Raw genomic sequence first — 20,361 nt, 5'->3', positions numbered from 1 at the left:
CTGAATGACTACAACTATAGAATATAACCTACTGATAATAAACATTCCAGATAGCAAAAGCGTAGAGCTCGGGAAGATTATATATAGGTGAGTTGTCGAATGGCATTTACTATGTAGGCCTAACTCATGGAAGCGTCCATGAAAGTTTAGACTTCCTCTTCCAAATTAATCTGAGAATAAAGTTGATGGCACCTGTGACTTGGAGTTGATATATTATTAACATACAAGACTTTATAATGCACATGTGTTGTTTTTTTCCCCAGTTCAATATAAAGCGTCTCTTCTATCAAATGTGCCAAACGTTAAACGGTATTAAAACGCCTATTATGTTGAAAACAAAAAGAAGTCTCTGCAGGAATCATAGGGAGCCCCTAATAAAATGACATGGAAGAGGAAGATTTTTTGTGGGGAACATTTTTTTTCGTTGCTGTACTTCTGGGTAAATTTGGGGTAAACCAAGTAGCCTTCCATTCAATCAGTACTGGACCAAAGGACTTCATTTGCAGAAATGAGTGTAGTATCAACCCATCTGTGCACATCTCGTGACGGATGAGCAAACACATTCATTCATTCATTATTTACCGTCATCCTCGTTAAGGAATTCCGTGGTAATAATCATGCATGATAATACTGACCCCAAGCGGACAACAAGGATACCTGCAACTTTTTTGTACAACAATATTGTTTTGGGAAAACAATGCAAAGTTGGGTTTACCCAATTGACCCAACCTGCAGGGTCCATTCAAATTCGAACCCAAATTGGGTTGATTTTACCCCAGCATTTTTAAGGGTGTTAGTATTAAAGAGATTAACTGTGTTACTTTTAAACAACTACCAGGAAAAACAAAATGCCCGCTGAGGTGCCAGTTGACAGGCACAAGGTGTTTTATTCACCTTTTACCAACCATTACGTTTTGTACAGTAATCCATTCAATGTGAGTCATTGGGAAGCAACTCACGAATGTCAGGACATCTTTGCAGTTTGAATGGGGATAATACATTTACCAAAAAAATTACCATCCCCATAATAATTACAAACTTGTCTCGTGTGGTGGATATTGACAAAAGATGAAGGAAGACTGTTTACACAGGCTCGTTGAATAAAGAGGACTTTATTTTCTAGCCATGGAGCAGAGTCAAATAAAGTTTGGACGTTTCTTTCATAAGGGAATCATCGTATATTAAGGGCACGCCTTATTGCTCATAAGCAATGTTACTTGAATAGTTGAGTAGTAATTAAGTTGTGATGTACACTGAGCAAACAATGAATTAAGAAATGACAGATGGACTGATATTTTGTGATGCATTAAAGATATCCTTGCAAATCTATCATCCTGTTTTTTAGGGGGGTCTTTCTTGCAGTCATCTTCGTCGACCGTAGAAGCGCCCCTCGCGCTTTTCAGCAGCTCCTCCTCTCCGCATGTGGTTTTCTCTTTTCAGTTGATCAATTTCCAACTTCGTCTGTTTCAGAATGTCTTTGTGGCAATTAACATTCACACCAAGCTGCTCGACTGTCGAAGTTATCCTTTCAATGCGTCGAAATGTTGAACTTGTTTCCATGATGAGTTCAATAGTTGAAATCTTCTGGGAAGTCTCATGTTTATTTGAAAGCCCTTGAGTTGCAAATAAAAAGTCACTGTTGTCTCCTTTCTGTTGTCTAATGACAGACTTCTTGCTTGTGTTGTTGGTTTGGACTTTAGAGTTGTCCATTGTGCCCCTGGTTGAGGTTTCTGCCTGTTTCACACCAGTTAAATACATTTCTGTTGAGCTCTCGGCGTCACTCACTTTGAGGTCGCCATTTACATGCGTCCCCTTCTTTCCCACAGTGTCCTTTGTCCGCTTCAAACTGTTTACACCTCTGCTTTTCAAAATAGTATTTTCCATATTGACGGATTATTGTTCCAGGTACCAAATATCAAAGTATTACAGTCACTTCGTTTCTCACGAAGAATGAAATATTCTGGTGATCTTTTCATGACAGGCCACTGGCACCTTATACTCAATGCACCCTGGCTGCTGGTCTGTCTCCATCGATGGCGCGGCGTTTTTGCGTGGCCGCGTCGTGCCTTTATGACGTCAGCTAACGGCCAACCTCGCCGTGTCGAGTGGGGTGTTTTATTTTCTCAATCCTATCGGTTCAATTATATCGTATATGAGACATTATAGACGTCAAACACCACTATCAGTGCGGAAGGACAGTTCTTAACGCAACCGTGACGCGTTTAAGGAGTTCCGGTCGGCAAGGTGAATTACATCGAGGGTTTGTTCATAGTTAGCTTAGTGGCGTTACGCGTATAGCTTACCACCGGGGTCGGCGCTCATTGTTTGTGAATTGTTGGTCGATTTACAAGTGTCCCGAGGTTGCCCAAGTGATAATGGACGTAACCTCCGAACTCGAAGCTAATCAGTTTCTCCGATCATTCCCCGAAGACAGTTGGTTGTTGTTAGATGATTAGCCTGTTAACTATGCGCCCTCGCGTTATGGGCCTTGTTGCCGACTCCACGTCCTGGCGGCTATTAGCATGCTTACCAGTCAATGACCCTCTAATGAATTGTGTCGTGTTTACATTCTCTTGATCGTTGCATAGTGCTGTACGGACTAATAAGTGACACTATTGCCTCTACATATGATTTTGAATGCTTTAAACCCATGCTACCAACTAGCAAACAGGCTAGTTTGCTAATGCTAAGGAGATGGTTCATTTGAAACATTAGATTCGTTGTGTGCACACTTACGTGCAAACATAATATGTAATTGACTCGTTTATTCCCTCCTTTACTATGTTAGACTGATTGTGTCTACAAGTGTGTACACATTTTACTTGAATTTGGCGATCGGCTTTAACGCAAGTGTCATTACTAACATTAAAGCATCTAAATGGCCAGAAGGCCTGAACAATCAGATATTTTTCGCCTTATCACTTACAACTTGGGTGTGCTAAGAAATAGGGGATTATTGGAGTTTGCTATAGCATGTTAATTATAGATATACACAAGGAGACTGCCTTTTGAATCCATATTACCTTAAACTGTACGTGTGCCTTTTTTTGCCTACAGTAAAATATTCTCAAATGGATACGCCTGAAAGCCCTACCCGATCATTGCAGTCTCCTGTGGAGGAAAAGGACATTTCTGACAGTGAGCTCCTGGATTCCCCCGGTGAGGAGGATGGGGTCATATCAGACAGTGAGCTACTCTATGAAGAAAATGGAGAACTGGTGGAGGAGGATGAAGATGAGGATACAGTGGAAATCAGAGGAGGAGGTCTGGCATTACAGGCGGTGGCAGGGGAAGAGGATGAGGTCGTACCTGACTTTGTTTCTGAGCCAGATGATGATGATGAATCTGTAGGAGAAACTGATGGACTGGGCCAAGAGAATGAGGCTATTTTGCTAATGGAAGGGGATGAGGACGATGACGATTATAAAGATGATGATGACGATGATGATAGGCAGCATGAGGGTGGGTTGGATGGAGAGGTTGAAGATGGAGATGATCGATTACTTCACACTCTGTCCCCTGAATTAGAACCAGCACAAGGCAAGAACTTTGTCACCAAGGAAAACAAGAAATCATCAGACGCGTATGGGAAGTCCAGAAGGGATGCAGCAGTCCTTGGTGCTGATCGTGAAGATGAGGAAGAAGATGAGGAGGAGGAGGGAGTGAAAAACGTTGCAGAAGAACAGAATGATACTTTGCGGACTCGAGACAGGAGAGCTCCTGTGTCGAGAGACATTAAGGAGGACTCGCCGTCTGTTTCCAGGGAGCTGGATGAACATGAGCTGGATTATGATGAGGAAGTCCCAGATGAGCCCAACATCCCCCCACATGACGATGAGGAAGAAGAGGATGCAAAACTAGCCTTGGAAGAGGAGGTGAGCGAAGCCACAACTGTAAAAAAGCGAGAGAAGAAACCAATCCTTCCCCCGTCCCCCAAAGATGGGGAAACCAGAAAGACCGATAACTCCAAAAATCGTAGAGAGTCTTTGAAAGACAAGAAGAAAGAAGAGGATGATGGAGAGATTGATGAAGGCGAGATTGATGTAAGTAGACACGGTTTGGCTGATAACCGCATGGGGCTTGATTACAGTTGGTGTCACAGTGCAGGCAAATCGACCCAGATAGGATATTATTTTCGCCCGTAATCTACCTGTATCTTTTTTAATGACACTGCGTCCTGCTCAATCCCAATTCCGTTAGCGACCTGGGGTCGCGTTCATATGTGGTCCTAGATCGCATCAAAGTTTTTTTTTATTTTTTTTGCAATGCGACCGCAGTCTAAACGGGCCTATGTCATTAAAAGCGGGCTGGAAAACAGACTGCTTGGGAGTTAGATTGAATCTCTAGAGTTGTTCTGAGTAACAGTGTTGACTTATTATTATATCACATTAATCCAACTTGGAAGATGAAACATTAAGTGGTCACTGAACTAACGTTCAGCAGACAATTCTGGCGGCAGTGACGTGACGTCACCTTGAGTGGCGTCTCCATGCAATTAGGTCCAAAAGCCTCGCTTCATTAACCCAAAATGTTGTATTCATCTACCTCCTCCCAAATTGTTCGTGTGGAGATATGAGACGATAAGACGTTTAGCCCCTGGACCATATTTACTTCCCGAATCTCTACACTGTAAATGATGTCGTCTTTTGATGCGAGGGTGGGTTTCTTTGGGGACCCATTTAGTTCACACTCCACACAGACTGAGGTTGCATTTAATAGTATGTAATGTCCATTTAGTCGATGAAAGACAGCATATTGTTATTTTTCTACTAAAAATCATTGAATGTGTTTCACTGTTATTTCGAGGCTCTCGTTGGCAGCGTTTGCTGAATGAGCCACTTCATACCTTGCAAGCACATTATGTCAAATTTACACTGGAGATGAAACGTTGAACATCATGTGCCTTAAAATGTTCTGTTCAATGTAAAGCTGTATTTTCGTGTTTAATGTCTAGGACGATGATTTGGAGGAGGGGGAGGTAAAAGATCCGTCCGATAGAAAGATCAGACCACGTCCTATCTGCAGGTTCTTTATTAAAGGTAAGTCATGTTAGAAGATATCGTGACCTCTGTTTAGCTTCTGTTGTATAGAGAACCTGTAAAAATGTGTCCTGTAAATTGTGAAACAGTGTTCACAGTTGTGCCTTAATCCTTGTGATCCTCCAAAGAACTATACAGATTAGAGATGCACCGATCCGATATCTGGATCGGATATCAGTCCCGATATCAACAAAATAGATGGATCGGGTATCGGAAAATACAACCGATCTGTGAGCCGATACTTTCCTTAATCTATTGGGACGCGGGCTACGTCATACGTCAGCAGCACGTGTGCCGCATGCCACGAGAGTTTTCTAAAGAAACGCAAACATGGAGCGAACGTTCGCTTCTCTTCCCCGGGTTGCTAAGCGGACGTCAAACCCTGCGCGTTTGCTTCTCTTCGGGTTGCTAATGGGACGTCAAAGGCTGCGCGTTCGCTTCTCTCCCGAATGGGGGGGGGGGGGGGGGGGAGGCTAATCGGATGTCAAACGCTGCGTGTTCGCTTCTCTTCCGGGGGGGTGTTAATGGGACGTCAAACGCTTTGTGTGGCGGGCTCCATCTAGTGTGGAAACTGAGAAGCTGAGCTCAAGCTTCTTGTGCGGGCCATATTCAATTATGTTTTCAGAATTTGCTGCGGGCCAATAAAAACTGGACCGTTAGTTTGGACACCCCTAATTTAGAGCAAAGAACTGTGTAGTCTGCCTGATGCCATTGCCTTTGGTCTTTTCTGTTCCACATGTAGAGTTATGTAGCTTGTTAAGTCAACCATAATATCGGATCGGTATCGGGTATCGACCGATACGCAAAACCACGGTATCGGTATCGGAACTGAAAAAGTTGGATCGGTGCATCTCTAATACAGATCATGGGGGTGAAATTTAAGAAATTGAGTTTAGGGCTCAAATGGCTCCTCGACTAATTTGGGTACCTTTTTGTTCAAAAATATTCCATAGCTGAAGCCCTATTAGAGTTATGTATATTTTCTGATAATGCATTAAAATGCTCTCGCGTGATGAAGTCAATGTTTTTGAAGAGCTCATTAGTGGATCATTCTTTATTGCCAAAGATGAACCACTAATACCTCCAACCTAAATCATTACAAGATTCTATTGTGTGGTCTGTTTTCATGAACTTTCAAGAACTATTTTGTTTCACCAGGCAATTGTACTTGGGGTATGAACTGTCGGTTTATCCACCCTGGTGTCAATGACAAAGGTAACTATTCCCTCATCACAAAGCCAGACATCTTCTCACCTAATGGAGCACAGCCTGGAGGACCCGTGCCCCTTATACCCAACAACTCCTGGGTAAGTCGCTGTCTCAATATTCATTGAAACTTCCATCCATTACCTGAACCACTATATCCTTTATGATATCATTTAAATATACACGTTCATTGCCAGTTTTGGCAGAGTCATCACAACATGGCTCACGGTTTCCTTTTGGAAGGTGCTGGCACAACCTGTTAGCAAATTGGCTTTGCCTCACAAGTGGGGGCTGCCTTGTTTCTTTCCGTTGCTTTGTTTTCACACCTGTATATGCATATTTGTAAAAAAAATTTGGCACAGTATAATGATCATCATTTCTCTTTCAGGCTGCACCTGCAGTGGAAGAGCTCCCTCCTCCTCCACCTCCTGTCGAACCTCCCGTGGAAAGTGCGTGGGAGAGAGGCGTCAGGCATGCCAAAGAGGTAACCATCATGTGTCAACTGGATGAATCACATATGGGGTTTCGAAGGGAAGTCACAATGTTGCATTGTATTTGTTTTAGGAGTTTGATGAGAATTTCTCCGTACTGGTAATTCTCATCTGGCCTCGAGAACGAGACAATGGAAATAAATCAATGAATGCTCACTAAGAAAAACAATACTAACTTGCTGAGCAAACTACACAAAGTGTTCTTTAGTCTCGTTCGCGGAAGCTATTATTTTACCCGTTTTGCAGTCCAGGGTCAGTCCACTGCATTTTGTTGGAGGGGGGGGGGGATACTTTTCACTCAAAACTACTTGGATCATCTGTTAACCTGGTCAATTTCTTTCAGTATTCTTTTATCAGAGTGGCATTGGAGGCTACTCAAAACAAGAATGATCAAATACAACATCAAATATCTTGTCTTTGTAGTGTATTCAGGCAAATATAGATGAAAAGGAATTTGCAAATCAGTGTAATTTGTTTTTGCCAAAATTTTACACAAAGTTCCAATTTAATTTGATTCAGGATTTGTAGTTTACGGACATAATTGGCCTTTATTTGGTATTGCTATTTTGGCTTGGTTTTGGCTACTCTGGGGAAAAAACTCCAAGACATCACCGCTGTCACTGATGACGGATGTGTCTGTAAAAATTCAGGAATGATTAGAATATTTGGGTAAAGTGTTATCTTCAAACTAGGTACTAAGCATAGCTCCTTTTGGACCCACCAATGTGCTCAGACATGGCCGTGTTCATTTTTTTAAACAAATGTTGTTTCCGTTTCCTGTAGATTTTGAAGAAGGCCACCATCCGAAAGGAACAAGAGCCAGACTTTGAGGAGAAATGTTTCAATGTGACTATTGGAGAAGATGAGAGAGAATTTGACAAGGAGAACGAGTTCTTCAGGGACCGCAGCTACCGTATAATCAGAGAGTATGATCTACCTGCATTTTCTGCACTGATTCCTTATTTGAAATGACTCATACTTACTGACCAAATGTTCAGCGATTGGGACCCGAATTATTTTTGTCTTGCAAGATTTAACTGATAGGGAAAACGCTTGTTAGCGGGACATCCCTACATATTGAATGGGTGTCACTCAGTTCTTGGGATTTTCACTATTGGGTGCAAATAGTGGGCATCCTCCGTAGGCTACATGGTTTTAAAATTAAGTAATAACATAGCCTTGGATGGAATTAATTTGATTTCCAAAAATTTGCAATGTCTACATTTTTTAATTTGAACTTTACCCAGTTACAATGGGAGAACTGAGTGTCAAAATAAAGCACCTCGATTGAGAGGTTCTAAAACCATTATGCAATCATTGAGGGTACTTGGTACTATATTTTGTAAATCTACGTACTGGATTGATAAACTAGACAATATAATTTGGTTTTTGGTATAACCTTATTGCTCACCAGATAATAGGTGACCCGACTTGGTGTTGGTGATTAAACGACAGTTAACACTGTTGGTATTAATTGATTCATCAATATAAAAATTAATAAATAATGAATTGATTTATTTTTATTTAAAAAAAATACTCTTTTTGATGTTGTTTTAATCAATATGAGACAGTCAATAGAATACAAACAGTTTATTCACTAATATTTAATTTGCTCTTCCAGAGAAATGGACATCAGAGAGCCAATATATGGGTAAGTATAAACTAGTCTATATTAAAAGCTTGCTTTATCATCCCAGTTGTTACAGTCCATCAATAAATCAGCAGACCTTTAACTCAAATGAGGTACGCACATTTTTTATATGTCCATTAAATTGCTGTAATACGTTCACAGTGATCAATATGCTGATCCATACTATGACTATGAAATGGAGGCCCTATGGCGAGGTGGGCAGTATGAGAATTTCCAAGTGCAGTATACCGAAGCTCCTCTTCCATACCACTACAATGTAAGTATCCTCAACGCATGCAACGACTTATACAGGCTGTTGATCTGCTTCTTGCTCTCGTAGTGCAGAGACCTTTTTTTCCATTTCTTTTAAGTTATTCCATTTATATATTTATGCAAGATGCCATTTACCATGAATAACTGTCAAGGAACTTTTGCATTACAGTAATTGTATGACACGTCGTCCATGTGCATGCATGACCAATAGTGTCAGGCCTTGGTCCACCTCTTCCAAGCGTTCCAGAGGAGGGGAAGTGTACCAAACCTAAAAAAATCTGGAAAATTGCTCTAAAGTGTCGTATCATGAGGTGATGCCGCACGTAAACATTTTGAAGGATGGATGTTTGCAAAGCAACGTGAGTGCAGGCTAGAGGAGGCCAGGGGACAGAAGGGTAATCGCACCAAAGTGTGTTACTACAGAACTCATCTAGTGTGAGTGATCCCTTTTAGACAGTTGCTTTTCTGTTACTTTATTTCACCAGCATTCACATTCACACGACATCAAGTTTATCAACTTCGGGCGGGAGTGAACGTTCACGAGCAAAGGAAGAACATAGACTCCACACGGACCCTGAACAAAACCCTTCTTGGTAGGGCTTCACAATATATTGAAAAAAATATCCATATCACGATAATGGCAACATGCTTATCGCAACGGGAATACAAACTTAAATGCATATCGCCGTTTCGTAGTTGAACATAAAGGGGGTAAAAATTAAAGTGTACCCGTGGAGCACAGAAGACAAAATATGGTTCATCAAGAAAAACTGTATCCAAACACATTTTGGGTTACACTGGTTGTATTATAGCAAGCTTATAATAGTTTGCCAAACCCATTTGTCGAGTCTCCCGGGGCACATCCATATTGCCTGTAAAAAGGGGAGCCTAAGGTGCGCCGTGAAGCAACGGCATTGAGAGCGGTTTTGGGTCGACCACCTCATCAATACAAGGTGACTTGGCGACTGACTGCAATGCAGCTTTTTCAAGGTCAGATTCAGAAATACCTGAGGCACTCTCGCAATTTTCCAGTGTCGATGCTGTCTGAAGGGAAATAAATGATTTTATCTGACATCTCCATGTCAAATGAGGAAGCAGGCGATGGCTGACGGCTTGCTCTTGGCTTGCCCTTTTCTTCTCCCCCTACGACCGCTCATTAGGGTCCCCTCGCTATTAGGGGGGAAAGAAAGAAGGCAGATTTACAGCCATAAGTATGTGATCTGGCATATCACTCAAAAGCAAGTGCTGGGTGCAAGGGGAGGGGCCCCCGTCAATGACTTGACATCACATCCGTTCCCAACATGGCCCTGTGCATTAAAATACACCAAGAAGATTATTTTGGGCAAATACAAGACTAGACACAAAAATAGAAACACCAGATAGCCTTCAAACTTTACAAAATTGTGCTCTTTAACCATCAAGACTGTAGAAGCCCCAAGGGTACACTTTAATTAGAATACATTGAGCTTGTCACATGAAAAATTATTTTGAAGTTATATAAAAAATGTGATTTATCTTAGGTACAAAATTAATATTGCAATAGTATATATCGCTTTATTAAACAGCATCACTTTTTTTTCCAATATTGTGCAGCCCTAGTTCTTGGTCTACATACCATTGCCCCACAGTTGGGTAATCCTGACATCTAGTCAGGACATCCAAAAAACAGATGTCAATCCCAGGGGGATCTAATCCTGTGTATATTGTTGGTAGAATATTTTCAAAAGAATACAACATGATTTGTAATGATTTTTGTCACCATTCCAGGAGCGGGAAAGGGAACGGGACCCTCGGGAGAGGCACAGAGATCGAGAGCGGGAGAGAGATCACCGTGAAAGGGAACGCCGGCAGAGGGAACGAGAGCGGGAGAGAGAGCGAGAGAAGGAGCGAATAAGGCGGAAAGAAGAGTGGGAGAGAGACAGGATAAAGCGCGATGAGAAGGAGAGACCGAAGATGCGTCCTCCTCGAGACATGCGGGAGAAGAAAAATGATGACAAACTCAAGCCTCAGTCACCTTTAATTCTACCACCCAAGTAAGTGAGATACGTGATCAATCTCTAAAATCTTGCGATAGAAGGAAGCAAAGATGGTTATTTGAGTCATTGTGTCTTGGACTCAAGTTAACTTGAGTTTCCCTTTATAAATTTACAAATTGTTACTGAATATGATAAAAAGTAGTGCTGTCAGGTGTTTAAAAAAAAAAAATCTAATTACAGGATTTGGAATAAATTCGTTTTATGAATCACATTTTTATTATAATATCCCTATTGGAAGTTATTGTACAGACTATCGCTTAAAATGTCCAAAACAGCAATTAATCGGCACCAAAATCTACATGGAGATCTCTACTTATTACTATTTCAACATATTAAAAGGATTACCCTCTCCATGGCTGATTTAAGAGCAAGAAATGGGGGGTTTGGTCACTGTCTATTGCGCACGTGCGGTTCACTGTGGTTGCCTCCCGACAGGCTACCTATACGTCAATCAAGCGATGGGATGGATTTTAGCCTATAGAGTTTTTTAAAATGTCAAGCGATCGACCAGCAGTAGCTTACTTTGGTGACGCCCCTGACCACGGTTGCCGTAATGCTGAAAGCGATGCGACCTTGTAATTTACTAGTTGTACTGCAACGTACGGAAATATTTTAGCAGAGCGCTGCGTACAACCAGTGTGGATCAATAAATTCATCAATTGATCCATATATAAGGCGCTCCGCATCATAAGGCGCACTGGTTTTTTTTTTTAAATAAATTATAAGCTTTTAAGTGCGCCCTATAGTGCGGAAAATGCTGTCATTTGCAATACGCATTGAATCGTCTAATATTGTAGAGATATATTTTTGAATAAAATGTCCCAATGACAAGTTAATATGTAAACCAGAGCTGCCAACTGTTCCAGATTGTTTGGATTTTGTTATGGAAATCACTGATTGCTGGAGGAATACTAGGGCCGTAACATTTATTATAATGGATATAACCTGGTGGCTCCGGTGACATCGCGCCTCACTGGTTTTTCCCGATGAGAAATAATCCAATGACACGACGTTAACGGGATGATATACACGTGTAGCAGGAGAGAATGCGGAAGAGAAGTCAAATGATGAGTCAGTGCGCGGGTATGCTGACCAACAGCGAGCCAACATTGTAGCCGCTAATGTAATCTAGAAGCGCGTTACCAGCACGAGCCAAATACAGGAATTACATGACCAGAAAAAAAGTTATTGCCGCTTCATCAGATTTTTTTATACCATGTGTGTGTGTGTGTCTGGAGAGCGTTTGTGAACAGCAGTCTTCAGCTTTGTCCACAGATTTGCGATTGGATTCAGGTCTGAACTTTGGCTTGGCCATTGTAACACCTGAATATGTTTCTGTGTGAACCATTTCATTGTGGATTTGGCTCTAATCTCCTTAGTTGAGATGAAAGTGTAGAGGGACGGCCGGGGTCTTGGTAGATCTGGAGTTGCCTGGTAGTCATTCTATTTCAATATGATCACTTGCACAGTGCTCCTTGACATGTTTAAAGCTTGTGAAAGTTTTTGTATCCAGATCCGGTTTTAAACTTCTCTACAACAGTATCTCGGACCTGCCTGGTGTGTTCCTTGGTCTTCATGATGCTCTCTGAGCTTTAAACAGAACTCTTTTATACAGCGATTTGAATACAGACAAGTGGATTCTATTTATCATCATCAGTCATTTAGTACAACATTGGCTCATTCAGAGATCTTCACTGAACCTCTGTAGTGAGCTTGCTGCACTGAAAGGAAAGGTGCGGAATAATATTGCACGCCCCACTTTTCAGTTTTTTTATTTGTTAAAAATGTTTAAAATGTCCAATAAATTTCGATCCACATCACTTGTTGATTCTGATCTGTTTGTGGCAAAAGGTTGAAAAGTTCAAGGGGGGGCTTTTCTTACGCCTTTACAATCCACTTCCTGTAAAGTCCTCACTTCAGACTGAGCTATGCTTTTCCTGAACCCTCATAAAAATCACTTAATTACATCGACAAGCTTTGGAAACACTGCTTACTTGTCATGGAAGGTAAACATCCATCCTGTTTGCTTTCTTTTGTTACTTTGTTTGATTTTTTTTGTTTGTTTGATCCTTGAGCAAATGAAATGCTTCATCAAATGTCTAAAAATAGCTTGCGATTCTATTTTTAGTTCTGACACACAGATGTATTGAGTCATCCATTTGCTCTTGCATCAGACTTGCGGAATTTATTATTGACCCCAAGTCATTGACTAATTGACATACAACGACAATATAAGATAAGATCTTCACCAACTCTCAAGACAATGGTCCTCTGTTTAATTATCAGTTCTTCCTGTTTTAGCGTGATGCTAAACTTAAATGGGTGGATATCGCAATGAACCAAAATATGCAACAGTGCTTAGCACCACTTTTATTACAGCCCTTTTGAAATGCAAGAGTGGGGAAATCCCCGAACATGTTCATTTCCTCCTGTCAATACTTGCAGTAATCCGTTAATTCGAACAATATCTTTACCCAAGCAAACAGTTACGTAATGACCGGCCATCCTGAATGGTTGAGATATAACAGGAATTGTTTGTTTGTATTACGATCCTTGATGCGTCACAGGGAGTTGTCCGAGGATGTGAAACTCATTTAAATATTGCAAAAGGTGTCGTTTGCTCCTTGTTTGTGGTTAAAATTGGATTTGGGTGATCTAGCTGGACTTTCTCCTGGTAATTGTATTACATGGCAGTCAACAAAGAAACGTCATCTGTGTCGTGCAGAATCCTTGTACCACCGTCATGAAAAACAAGCCATTTTTGATACTGCAAAAAAAAACAAAGCTACGTTTTGACTTTCACAAGCATGTGGGTTTAGAAAGTAACATGATGTTACATGTAAGCTAGCTGTTTTGTGGCAAATATCTGTCCAGCCAATATCATTACGACTGTTTCAATTAGTGTATCAACACATTTACACAGATTTACCACGTTGCGTTTAAATTTAATTGAATTGAAAAGAATTTGTTCCGAAAATGTAGCACTTGACAAAATTCTCAAAGCAGTCCTTTCATTCTAACATGTCTTACTTATTGCTTCGTCTTCCATCTTTTCAGCCGACCAATGGAGCCTCCCACCAAGAAAGAGCTTGCGCCAGCAATGAGACAACCGGACGAGTGGAAGGACCCTTGGCGTCGGTCAAAATCCCCCAGGAGAAGATCCAGTCTGGGCTCTCCACCCCGAGGTCGTCGGAGAAATCGTCATTCGGGTTCTTCTGTTTCTCCATCAAACTCTTCCCGGTATGAGCTTTCCTGCAAGTCATCATGCCTGATAGAATGATGAAAATCTCATTCTACAATATAACGGCTGTATGGCTTGCGATTTTATTCTTTTATTGGAGCCACCAAATGATGCGCAATCTCCAAGTATCTTTCGATTTGTGTCAATGTTTTTCTTTGCTCCTTAAATTTCTCTGTCTGCCACAGGTCTTCGTCTCACTCTTCGTCCTACACTGGCTCGGGCTCCTCTCGTTCCCGCAGCCGCTCCACCTCATTCAGCTCCTATACCAGCCACTCCTCGCATCACAGCTCTTTCAGTGGGAGCCGCTCGAGGTTTGTTTCTCACAATGCCTTTTAAATCATTTTGTATACATTCTCTGCAGCTTTACTAAATATACCTGCTCGTAAAACTACATATATAAAATTCACATTAGCTCAAATGGCCTTGTTCAGTCACATTCCTTGCAGACTGCCTATTTGCTGTAGGCTCACCACAGACAGGGAGGTGCGGCCAAAAGCGACTAAAGTTGAGCATTGTCAAAATAATTGGTTGTTGAATCAAACCCACGTACAAAAATTTAACACTGCTGTGTTCTCCGGCCGGAAAAAGACAACTTGGTGTGTCATATTTGATCAAGCCTTACTCTTACATTAATATATTGAAACTGTAATCCATTCCTGATTTTTCTCATTAAAAGTGTTTCTAAACTTAGGTTCATACAATCCCACTCTAAATCAGAAAAGGTCTTTCATACCTTTCTCTTCTCACATGTTGAAAATTGCAGTTTCCTTTTGACCCATCTCCATAAATCATCATTTTATCGGTTCAAAATGCCAGGCTGAGCTTTTAGCTATACCTCATGTTTCGTTATATCACTCTCATCCTGATGGTCTTGCACTGTTCATTTTAGCATTGAGTGCAGAATAGTTTTTTCAAGCTATTGTTGCAAAATTGGACCACGCGCGTTATTAGCTGTCGGCTTTTCTTTTCCCTGTGAAATGGATAGTAAGCTTACTTTACAAAGGCATTGTCCTGAATATATTAATATTTTGTTTGTTAGATTGGGTTGCTCAATAAACTTATGGAATGAAAATTGTGTATTGTTAGAATAACAAAGATATAAACATGTGTACTACATTAAACTTGTTCTCGTTTACTGCGTTACTGATTCAGGTCAAGATCATTTTCCACGTCTCCCTCTCCGGCTCCAACTGCACCAAGGAATGCCAAAAATAAGCCAGACCTTCCTCCAGTGCTTACTAAAGGGTAAATCAAAGTGCATTTCTTAACTGCAACAAGTGATTGATTTAATTAAATGCTTAGTGTTGGACATCAGAGTTAGGTTTACTCCACAAAAGCTGCCACAAGATCATAGAAACGATCAAGTATAAATCCATTCAAAGTTTGCACATTGGCCAAGTTTGGTTGTACCCATTTTATAATGCAGGGTCACTGTCTTTTTTTGAATAATGAAACTGTATGTTTTTATCTTTTATAGTTTGTTTGCACTGTGTTGTCTGCATGTTTCAAAATGTCCCCCCCTCTTCCTCTCCATAGCGTGCCATTGAAACAGGGTGCTGCACCCACACTACGAAGAGATAAACCCCTCATTAAAAAGGTTCAGACGCCTCCACTACCCGGTGGACCGATGAGTAGGCCTTTCAAAGCCTTGCCTGAGGGAGGAAAGCCTTCCGCTAATCTTCGGCAAACCGGAGGCATGGTTGTCGGGGCCAGTGGTGACGGTAATGCTGGTGTGATGGTTCGACAGCTACCTTCCCGAGAACCTGGGAAGCATCCTAACCAGAGGGAAGGAAGGCTGAAAGAACGGCAGCAGCAGCAGCATCCTCAGAGGTAAGCAGTAAATGAATCTCAAAAGATTTATTTAAGATTGACTTATTTAGTGTCTTCCTTAGAAGTCTGTTGGCAGTCTGATTGTATAATGAAAAAAGCAAAGCTTAATAAAAGTCTTCCTAAAACTCACACATGTACAAAATATGACACTTGTTGGCCCAACAATGCCTTTAGTTGTGTCCTGTTTATCTTATAAAGCATGCCGGTGTGCACTGTTGTCAGTTCTTTCCTTTATGGTTGGTCTCCTCTTTTAGGCGCACTCTAAGTGGAAGTGTTAGCGGAAGTGGCAGTAGTTATTCTGGTTCAAGCTCTAGGTCCAGATCCTCTTCAAACTCCCTGTCACCTTCACGTTCCGGATCCAGAAAATCCAAGTACGTCGACCCTCAACACACTTTTTGTTGCATGCATGGTACATACTGCATGATTGTCCAGAAGAAGACGTTTTATATTTTAATTATTTTTGTTGTTCTTGTTAGTAGTAGTGGTATTTATGATGTTAATAACGTGTTGTCTAATTTAACACACTTGCGTAACGACAATGTTGATCCAGTCGAGCTAGGAATTAATTGAGCAATGTGGAGTCGCATCATACTGGGAGGGGCAGCATGATGACGAATCATATTGTGAAAAACTGTAACAGGTCACGGGTTTTCGTGTCTCCTGTGCTGTAAATAACAAAAACCTAATTGAGAAATCTCTTGTTTCCACATGCTTGATCGATCTTGGGTAACCTTTCAGGAAGTCCCGGTAAGTTTGTCATGATTTGTGTGTTAAAGGAAGTGTCTTTGTGTGTGCCTGGAAATACTACTAGCTGTCTTCTTACGTTATTCTGTCGACATGCCAGCAGCCAGTGGCGGGCATGTTGCGCAGTGTGTGAATGCTTGTCCCTTCCACAAAACCAATACAGTTGTTTGTGAGACTCTTGGATAACCGACTTTTTCCCTGCCACAGGTCTTTGAGTGTGAGCAGTGTGTCATCGGTGTCATCGGGTTCAACAGGCAGTAGTTCTGCTCGTAGTGCCGACTCTGATGACATGTATGCTGACTTGGCTAGTCCAGTGTCTTCAGCCAGCACTCGCTCACCTACGCCAGGGCACCCACGGAAAGAGCGAGCAGTCCCCCCTCGGGAACGACCTCCACAGAACAGGGACAAGAATAGGGGTCAGTGTGGATGGAATGCGTAGTGATGACAGTTGGAAGCGTAAGGTGTTTGTACAGAGGTTTTACTGATGTGGTCCATTATCATAGAGAGGCTGGTGAAGAAAGAAGAACCCTTAAGAGACGATCGCAGAAAGATGAACCCATCTGGCGGCCCATCCAGAGGAGGCAACCCCATGCCCAGAGGAGGCAACCCCATGCCCAGAGGAGGCAACCCCATGCCCAGAGGAGGCAATCCCATGCCCAGAGGAGGCAACCCCATGCCCAGAGGAGGCAACCCCATGCCCAGAGGAGGCAACCCCATGCCCAGAGGAGGCAACCCCATGCCCAGAGCAGTCCCCGGAAACAGAGGTGGTCACCCCGGACACCACGCTGCTGGGAATATGCCCCCACCAGGAAACTATGGCGGGCCAAGTTCCCATAAAGATATCAAACTCACCCTTCTCAACAAGGTACTTGCGAATCGAATTTATGGCTGAGCAATTCATCAAATTCAAATCAGCTTCTTGGATGCACATGTATTGTGGATAGTTAGTTAGCCTGCTAATGAGTTTCGAGCCAGTAGTTCAACAGTATGCTCAGAGTTCAAAATTGTGAAGTAAAGAACGTGAAGGTACAACTTGTTTTATTGTTGTTGTTTTTAACACGTAATTGAATGTTTTTTTTCCAGCAGCATAGTGAGAAGAGCAACAGAAAGCGCTATCTCCCTTCTGACAAAGACCGGCCTGTTTCGCCCCTCAGCAAAAGGATGGCGATGTCTCCTGACAGAGGTGAGAAACATCGGCTGGTTAGCACTGTCCCTAGGGACTCGCTCGTTCTGCTGAGAGACTTGAATACTTAGAATTAAAAGTGAGACCTGCAAGGGCGTGATTGGAAGGAATGGCCCGCCACTCATCATGGATTGTCCATAAAAAACACCTTGTTCAAACATAAGGCTGTTGCAGCATTTCCCCCCAAATAAGAAATGGTTACCGTAATTTTCGGACTATAAGTCGCACCAGCCATAAAATGCCCAAAAAAGTGAAAAAAAAAAACATATATGTATATAAGTTGCTCCTGAGTATAAGTCGCCCCCCCCCCCCCCCCCCCCACTCAAACTATGAAAAAAAACGCGACTTATAGTCCGAAAATTACGGTATATTGTTATTTTTGCCAGCTAGATATCATGGTACGGAACCATTACTTGGTCCAACACTACACGACAGTTTTGTTTTCTTAAACCAAGCTTTGTCTATCATAACCATAAGCCACAATGTCTTCTATTGTCCTCTATGACGAAGGCAGCAGTGGCTGTGTGGTGTGTGCCACAATAGCTGTGGCAGAACGTATCCCGAAATGCCAAGAATCCTTACTAATGGCCTCATCAACCTCTTTCAGCTCGTGATCGCAGGATACCTGGCCGACCCCCACCCTCGCCTCGAATGGATCGATCCAGAGGCCAAGGACCCCGGGCGGTGCCCCCCCAGGGAGACCGGTAAGTGCAGCTGTCCAACATTTGTTACACTTCATCACACAGTAATTCGAGTTGTCAAAAAGATGGACGTTTAATAATTACCGCACGCGCACACACAGACACACACTTATTATTGTTACCAGCAGCTGCACAAATGTGTGCTCTGGTCACAAATGTCTGGTCTCAATGAGGAACATATCATAAAAAGTACATATGTACGTGTGCAATTCTCTAGTTCAAAGCACATCTCTGCTGACGTCGACTGCTTCCGCTAACTGCAAACAGACATGAATGGGGGGTTTTTGTTAGTTTTTTTACAACAATGCACCCAGTGTTGCCAACTTAACAAGTTTTTCGCTATATTTAGTGACACAAAAGATTTTTGCATTAGTCAATTTCCTGATAAGAAACAGCAAAATATAATAAAAAACAGTATCAAAGCATTATTATAGGAGGGGCATAAACAGGTTGTAAAATTGATTATAAATTAAAATAGGATAAAGAAATTCATCAAATGCATTTTTTTTTCACACAATAAATATAACAAGCGCCCCTTGAACTCACAAAATCACAAGAGTGCATCTTGTCCTAGGCCTGCTGATTTTTGCCACTCAAACTAATTCCGGTGACATTGGTGGACGAATGCATAGACGCCGCAATTAATTCTGTTAATTATCCAGTTTCCTTTTTGAAAGAAGAACAGTGAAGATCACCTTTCCTTTTATGGCTGGTAAAGATGCCGGTGATGATAACCAAGACCCGCCCCCCCACCCCCGCCCCATCCCCATGACAAAGCAGATGGTCAAAATCTAGGCGGCTGAAAGTTTACAAAGATTTTTGGGGGGTTGGCTACAACCACCAAAAAATACCATCACAAAAACTGGAATATATCTTTGTCTGGTTTTGTAGAAAACGTCCTCTATCACCACCCTCAAAATCATCTGGGAAAGGCCCTGGAGTTCCGTCTGGCAAGCTCGCTGCCCCCACTCAAGCTCCCACTTCCAGTAAAACCAGCAACACTCTGTCTCGTCGTGAGGAGCTGCTCAAACAACTGAAGGCCGTGGAAGACGCCATCGCTAGGAAAAGAGCAAAGATCCCCGGCAAATAAGCCAGAGTGCATCTCTCGCTTCTGTTGGCTGGCTGGCAGTCCACACCAGCGCACAGCATGGTAAGCCCAGGCCACTCGCAGGTGGGGATCAATTCCCGGTGAATCCTGCTTTATTTTTCTGGCTCCAGCGGACATGTACAAATGCTGTGTGGCGCTCGTGTACATTGTGTAAGTAAACATGTGGCCTCCACAAGAGAGTTTTGTCTCAGAGCATCTTTCACTCCCATATGCCCACATTCTGCGAGTAGTTTTAAAAGCAGGACAGAACACAGGCATGCTGGGATCATGGAATTTGTCTCCTGACTAACAGAAGGTGTCACTCTAATCTTTGAGCGATGAAACAAAATCCATTATTTGTTCTTCTGATGACGAGCAAGATTCTAACGAATCTGCTTTTGCTGTTGTGTGGAATATTTTTTATTTTGTTCCATCAGATCTTGGTGCCTCCTGTTATTTTCTGTATGACGTGTTCCCTGTAGTAGGACACAGAATCAGCAAGACCCTCCCCCCCAATCCTTTGTAAAAAAAAATAATAATAAATTTGTTGCAAGTGTGTAGTGTTTCCTTGTATATGACAACACTGGTCGTAGGCCCACCTTCAACCAAAGGTCTGTCTGGAGTTATGGTGTGACACCATGTCTGTCACACCTTGTACCATGACAAGAAGTCATCAGGAGCTCAAGAAAATTATATACAGCAGTAGTGAGTTATGCTTTTTAACAAAAGAAATATGCATTTTATTTGTTTCATAGCTCTTCTCGGAAGTAATGAATAAACCAATGTTTTATTTGTGTCATATTTGTAGTTGGGGGAGAGAGAGGTTGCAAATGGGATGTTCGAGACAAGTTATGTCTTGCTTTTGTGACAAAAGCCCAAATAAACTATTTTGATAAAGAG

At 42.0% G+C, this 20,361-nt stretch overlaps 1 protein-coding gene across 4 annotated transcripts; it reads left to right on the top strand.

Annotated features, from left to right (window-relative positions):
- Positions 1-2,062: 2,062 nt before the first annotated feature.
- Positions 2,063-20,361, top strand: zc3h18 (zinc finger CCCH-type containing 18). 4 transcript variants are annotated; one of them, XM_061282671.1, is made up of 20 exons: positions 2,063-2,244; positions 3,058-4,043; positions 4,955-5,039; positions 6,198-6,346; positions 6,634-6,729; positions 7,520-7,662; positions 8,358-8,387; positions 8,529-8,643; positions 10,407-10,672; positions 13,733-13,915; positions 14,102-14,227; positions 15,069-15,161; positions 15,453-15,746; positions 16,001-16,117; positions 16,485-16,493; positions 16,698-16,906; positions 16,994-17,355; positions 17,577-17,673; positions 18,281-18,377; positions 19,266-20,361. In XM_061282671.1, the coding sequence occupies exons 2-20, from the start codon at positions 3,072-3,074 to the stop codon at positions 19,462-19,464; spliced, it is 3,642 nt and encodes a 1,213-aa protein (XP_061138655.1). In that variant the 5' UTR covers positions 2,063-2,244; positions 3,058-3,071; the 3' UTR covers positions 19,465-20,361. The 4 variants fall into 4 exon arrangements, with proteins under 4 accessions (XP_061138655.1, XP_061138653.1, XP_061138657.1 ...); XM_061282669.1 differs by having other exon boundaries at positions 17,574-17,673; XM_061282673.1 differs by lacking the exon at positions 16,485-16,493.

The sequence above is a fragment of the Syngnathus typhle genome, linkage group LG7 (genome assembly GCF_033458585.1).
Source record: "Syngnathus typhle isolate RoL2023-S1 ecotype Sweden linkage group LG7, RoL_Styp_1.0, whole genome shotgun sequence".
Classification (NCBI taxonomy): Eukaryota; Metazoa; Chordata; class Actinopteri; order Syngnathiformes; family Syngnathidae; genus Syngnathus; species Syngnathus typhle.
This window is presented reverse-complemented; position numbering and strand designations above follow the sequence as displayed.

Bases quoted from the DNA above. Each gene is read 5' to 3' on its own strand.
- zc3h18 (XM_061282669.1), top strand. From the start codon at position 3,072: ATGGATACGCCTGAAAGCCCTACCCGATCATTGCAGTCTCCTGTGGAG. The intron at 5,040-6,197 runs GTAAGTCATGTT...TTGTTTCACCAG, and splicing joins CTGCAGGTTCTTTATTAAAG to GCAATTGTACTTGGGGTATG. The intron at 15,747-16,000 runs GTAAGCAGTAAA...CTCCTCTTTTAG, and splicing joins CAGCAGCAGCATCCTCAGAG to GCGCACTCTAAGTGGAAGTG.